This window comes from Saccostrea echinata, unplaced genomic scaffold (genome assembly GCF_033153115.1).
Source record: "Saccostrea echinata isolate AGI-Se365-2 ecotype Australia unplaced genomic scaffold, CSIRO_AGI_Sech_v1 ptg000084l, whole genome shotgun sequence".
Classification (NCBI taxonomy): Eukaryota; Metazoa; Mollusca; class Bivalvia; order Ostreida; family Ostreidae; genus Saccostrea; species Saccostrea echinata.
In genome coordinates, this window is record NW_026889833.1 from 413632 (window position 1) to 419631 (window position 6000).

Genomic DNA, 6000 nt, shown 5'->3' on the forward strand with positions numbered 1-6000 from the left:
TTGATTTTGTATAATTAATTATGATATTTTTTTTTTTTCAACAATCAATTTGCAGAGTGTCATGTCTCACAAAGATGACAGATAGTTGCAAACTATTTTTTCAATGTAATAAAAAACACTGTAATTATTAGTGTTGATGTTTTATTAGGCTGCACCTTAGTTTCATTCATTAAAATAAAGTGCCCCACCACAGCATTATACGCCCATCAAATATTGTTAAATTATCATAAACAGTTTAGATTCAATTGGTCGAATGACATCTTAGTGAGACAAGGCAGTCTGCAATTTGTTGTAAAGATATAAAAATTCAAATAAAAAATGTACAATAAATAATTAGTTTAAATTATATTATACAATATCATATAAGTTTTAATTATTATAAACAATATCAAATTAGTTTTAATTACATCAAATTTATCTTGAAAGTAAGACTAGCCAACAAGAACAATTCAATACAACACAAGCAATTAATTAAGAGACTGATTCCTTTTGCCCATTTCCCAAGAGATGTAGATAACACCTGCTTGATCAGAGATGCTCTACCAGTTATCACCTCACACTAAACTCATTAATTTATCTCTAATTTGACATGCAATTTTCTGCTATCAAAATTTTCCTTGACCAGTGCCTGATCATTACACCCATGGGAGAGGTGGAATTTTTCTTGTTACAGATTGCTGTAAAGAACATAATGAAAAAAATAAGACTAGTATTTTCTTGATTTAACACTTTTTTAATAAATTTACTGCAATACTCCGATATCTTTTGGGATTGTGTAATTTAAAAGTTAAAAGACATAGTTTTTTTTATTCTAAGTCTAATGGTTTTCTAGTTATGATTTTTCCATATTTAGCCATAGCGTCTTTATTAAAGGTCAGAACGACCTGGTTTTAATGTGTGACACACCTTCTACCCTAGATGTATCAGCTGAAAAAGTTTGATAATTCTAGGCCTAATAGTATTAAAGTTATGAGTCGGACATGAAAAAGCTAACAGACGGACGGAGGGACATGAACGCTATAACATAATACGTCCCGTCTTAAGACGGACATATAAAAAATATAATGAGTAATTAAATTTTCACTGGAAATGTTTAAGGAAATTGTGAACACCTCTCACATCTAGAAAACATTAGTGATTTGGTACTTTCTCTGAAAAACCCAACGGGGGGTATTTGTCCCTATTGGACAGTTCTAGTTAATTATTGATTCACTTGTTTGAGTTTTCATTTTTCTATGATTGAAAAACATGATTGTATTTAAATATTATCACAAATAGGTGCATATGTTGAAAAAATCAGTTTTAAGTTACACAGAAGCAATAAATGTGACAGTCCAATTTAGTTTAGAAGTTACATTGAAATATGACAAAGTTCCTGAATTAAGTTTTAGTTAAATTCAAATATGGCTGTCAATTTTAGGTAAAAAAGTTGTAAATTCTAAAAGTTTACTCATCCTCAAGGTACAAAATTTAAAGAAAAGATATATGGAAATGTTAATATTTTTGGTATGGGTAAGTAGACTAAAATACTGTGAAATGACTAAGTCTTTTATAGGTACTAATCAGGCACATTGCAAAATGACAAAGTCCAATGTAGGTACATTTCAGGAACACTAGAAAATGACTAAGTCCAATGTAGGTACATTTTAGGTACACTGGAAAATATTTATGTCCAATATAGGTACATTTCAGGCACACTGAAAAATGACAAAGTTCAATGTAGGTACATTTCAGGCACACTGAAAAATGACAAAGTCCAAAGTAGGTACATTTTAGGTACATTGGAAAAAAATTAAGTTCATTATTGGCACAGAATAGGTATGCCTTTTCTGTACCTATATTAGTAGGCACACTTTAAGTACTGAATTGGCACAAAAAAGGCATGCCTATATGTACCTTTTTTGTATGGGATGTGTTAGTAGTATGTAAATAAGATAAATAAACATGTTTTTGAGGGTAACTGTTGAAACTGACACCCTCGGAAAACTAATGTCAATTGCTGTTGATGCATCAGTTGACATTAGCTTTTCTCTTGGGGTATCAATTTTAATGGTTACCCTCCAAAACATGCACTGTTTATATATTAATTATTATTTTTATTATTTTTAATTATAATTACAACAACAACAGCAAAAACTAAAACATAACAAGCTTTGTAAATATTAAACAGTTTTCAAGTAAAAGCTACAAGAAGACAGTTGAAAGCAAGGATTTTTAACACAAGACAATCTGAACAACTTCAATTCTGTACATTATCTCTTTGTGCAAATCAATAAGATGGGTTACATCACAATATCAACAACTTCATTACTTATGTAGAATTTGGGATTTGGACTTAAATTTTGCTGTGTTGTATTGTCATTACTGGTTAAATACATGTGTGTTTTATTTGTGACAGGTTCGCAGCCTCTGTAAGAGATGGCTCTAATTACTTTGTCCTGCTGATTCTGACAGATGGAGAAATCACGGACATGCGGAACACTATTGATGCTATAGTCACTGTAAGTTTAAAGTTTCTTTATACAGACTAATTTGAAAATTGGACATAAAATGTACATGTAAATTTGAAAGTTCTACTGTTCATTTCTAATTGTAACAGATATGAGATGCAGTTTGCATTCAAGATTTTAAAAAATATTTTTCTTGTGACACTATGAGTTATTTTAAGATACATGGGTTGTTAGAGAAGTTTGTAGACAAATTGTATTGTAATTCCAATAACTATACAAAGATTTTATATTTTCCGATGATCTATGAAAAGTATACAGCTATATTTATTTACTGAGATAAAATATGCTTTAGGTGCATTTCTAGAAAATTTAAGGTATTTCACCAGTCACTACAATATTAAACATCATTTGTTGAAATTTTTAATGTGAAGGTTGAGTAAATTGTACTTTTTGTTATATGTAGTGCAAGTTAACCCAATTAAAGGGAAAAAAAGTTTTATTTCAAAACTGAATATCAGTGTAACTATTTGCTTTTCTTTATGGTAAATTTTGTTTAACATGCACATTTCAATTTTTTTCCACAGGCATCTCATTTGCCCCTTTCCATAATTATTGTAGGTGTAGGAAATGCTGATTTTTCAGGTAGACATGTATTTAATTTTTAGGAAGTTCAAAAGATATTTTTATATACACATGTAATGAGTTATTTTATAGAAGTGAAATCACTAACAAATTAGCTAGATTAGAATGAAGTTCAGTTTCTTGAACAATTTTTTAGTATGACATAATTAAGGAAGGAAGTGCATTGATTATTATTCTTGATGTGTAAAAGCATATAGATGTAACAAATGCTGATAGTGATACCTTTTGAAAAAAGTAATTTATGAACATTTGAAAGTGAAACAAAGACTTTTAATTATGACTAATCCAAGTTTCTGTTCAATTCTACCAATCATGTTAGGCTAAATGAATGCAAAGTGCATAGGATATATAGCAACACCTGCATAAATTTTAGAATTCACTTATGTTCTGAAATTTTTCAGCAATGAATGTGCTTGATGCAGATGACCAGAGACTGTGTTCAAATGGAAAGTATGCTGTGCGAGACATAGTGCAGGTATGATAGGGGAAAATGTTTATTTGAATTATTCCTAGTAATTCTGAATTCTTAAAGAAAGCATTAAGACTGAAATGTTTAAAAACTGTATGTGAATCAAAGTAGTAATTCATTTTGAAATCCTGCAAAAATTTTTGAACACAGTTAAATTCTTGTTAAAGATGTTCACATAATATTTTTAAATCTTTCTTTATGTCTTAGTTTGTTCCTTTCCGAGACTTCCTTGGAGGACAGTCTGGAGGAAATACTCAGATATCTCAAGCAGCTCTTGCCAAGGAGGTACTGGCAGAAATACCAGGACAAGTGGTGCAATACATGCAAGCCAACAAGATCACTCCTAAGCCACCAAGAACTGACATTGTTCTTCCCGGACAAAATCCTCCTCAGCAAAACCAAGGGCAAAACCCCCCTCCCCCTCCTCCAACACAGAATCAGGGACCCATGCCATCATGGGCTAAGGCCCCTCCTGGGGGCCCCTCTGCCCCTCCCCCAGCTTCAGGTGGCTCTTGTCCTTACCCCCAACAGGGACCCTGGTGAAATTAGTTTCTTCTGATTAATGCTTCTGCTTTGTTTTCATTGAATCAAGGATTTATTTGAATAAGGAGAAATAGTCAATTTTAAAAATTCTAAGGCTGAAGCCCATCTGAACCTCACAAAAATGCATGTTTTCAATATATAATAAAGAGAAAGAATTCAGCGATCGTGCTTGTAATGAATTCTAATTTTAGTGATTTTCATCCTCCTTATTTTAAAATGCATTATGAACTAGTCAGATATAACAAGTTATGTTTTTAACAAATCAAAATTGTTCTTCCTTGAGACTTCACTATTAAAGTGTGTGCAAAATATTCTCAATATTTAAAATTTATTAGATTTCTTAGATTTACAGTTCTTATCATGAATATTGGTTATATCGGTTTAAGATAACAAAGCTGAAGATCTGAAGATAATATGGTGAGGATGCTAGCTCACTTTTAATAAGAATATACATGTATCCCTGGTATTATGTACATATTCTTGTTGAATTGCAAAATTTTAATAATATTTTGTTTTATGAAGTTAGTCTGAGACCGTCTTGATCAACCCATGTATAGTGAGATAATATTTACATACTTTATATTTATTTTTCATGTTTTACTTGTAAAAGAATCTGCATTTATTAAGGCATATAAATACAGTGCATGTGTGCATCTACATGTAACTTGTGTTTTTATTTGCAGCATTGTTTATATAATGTAACCCATATTGTAATCAGGGTCATAGCAAGGACTGTATTGTTGTAGCTTAATTTGATTTTTGTGTTGTCATTTCATATCAAAATGATATTTAAGTTTCATGAACTTTAAACTCTTTCCCATACTTCAGAATATGCCGATACTTTTGTTTGTTATTTTGTGTTATTACTTATATTTGTGACGTTATCTGAAGTTTACATTTTTGTTTCAAACTGAGATGTTGCCTAGTCAAAATATTTGAGCATAATCAGTGGTATTACCAAGGTAACTAAGAGGTGTTTATACATTTTTTTGTGTGCAATTTATTCATTTTTTTATGCAAAGAAGAAAATTTAGTGACAATTTTGCTAACTATAGCATTGTTGCAAGTAGTTTCATTGGTAATATAAACACCAATATCTGACTTGCATTAATACTAAATATTGTAAACAGCTTGCCTTAGTTAAGGTAAAGTATAAATGCTGGCATTGTTTTAAAACAGAACTATGACATTGAAACAAATGGTAATTAAAGTGTAAATTAAGTTTTTAAAGTTTTTTTTTTGGTTAAAATTTTATGTTTGTGTAGATGTATAAAAATTCACTATGCTTCTTTAAACTTCGCTTTTATACCAGTACATGTAATTTTTTAAGTTTAAAATCAATATTATTAAGTCGTAAAGATATGATTTTTGTGTAAATTCATGTACTGGTAGGTAATTTTAAAAATTAGTATTTTAATAATTTTATTACATGATTTATCATTAAACATACAAAACTAATTAGTTTTTTTATTAATAAGAATTGCAAATGGAGTTGAGTTCTTTTTAATAAGATTTAGATATAGAACTCTCTTGATTACAATTTCATTCACCAAATACGAGTAGATGGGTGAAGTCTATTAGACATACTTTGCATTGTCAACTACAGAATAGAAGTCGACATAAAAACTGATACAGTCAGAGCAGGTTCTGCTGAGGGCTGACATAGTGACAACTTGATACAAAAAACAGCACATAAGGGAGGTGACATGAAAAAATCACTCATATAAGATTTGACATAGAGACATACATAAATTCAGTCATACAAAATAATGTAAGCCAAAAATTTATAGGTTTTTGTTCCCTTAATGTAGTGTATTTGAATTTTAAAATGGTGAAAATGTTTGAGTTTTCGAGTCGCAAAGACATGCAGTGTTGATGGATGAAGAGACAGACACG

General features: G+C 30.3%; 1 protein-coding gene across 2 annotated transcripts in view; it reads left to right on the forward strand.

The window, feature by feature from the left end:
* LOC133176924 (copine-8-like) overlaps positions 1-5482 on the forward strand; it is a 31705-nt gene extending 26223 nt beyond the window's left edge. Inside the window, exons 17-20 of one of the 2 annotated variants that reach the window (XM_061311984.1) lie at positions 2399-2501; positions 3035-3092; positions 3494-3567; positions 3769-5482. In XM_061311984.1, coding sequence (XP_061167968.1) covers positions 2399-2501; positions 3035-3092; positions 3494-3567; positions 3769-4104 — 571 coding nt within the window. In that variant the 3' untranslated portion in view covers positions 4105-5482. The remainder of the gene's footprint in view (positions 1-2398; positions 2502-3034; positions 3093-3493; positions 3568-3768) is intronic. The other variant, XM_061311985.1, reaches the window with a different exon arrangement.
* Positions 5483-6000: the final 518 nt, after the last annotated feature.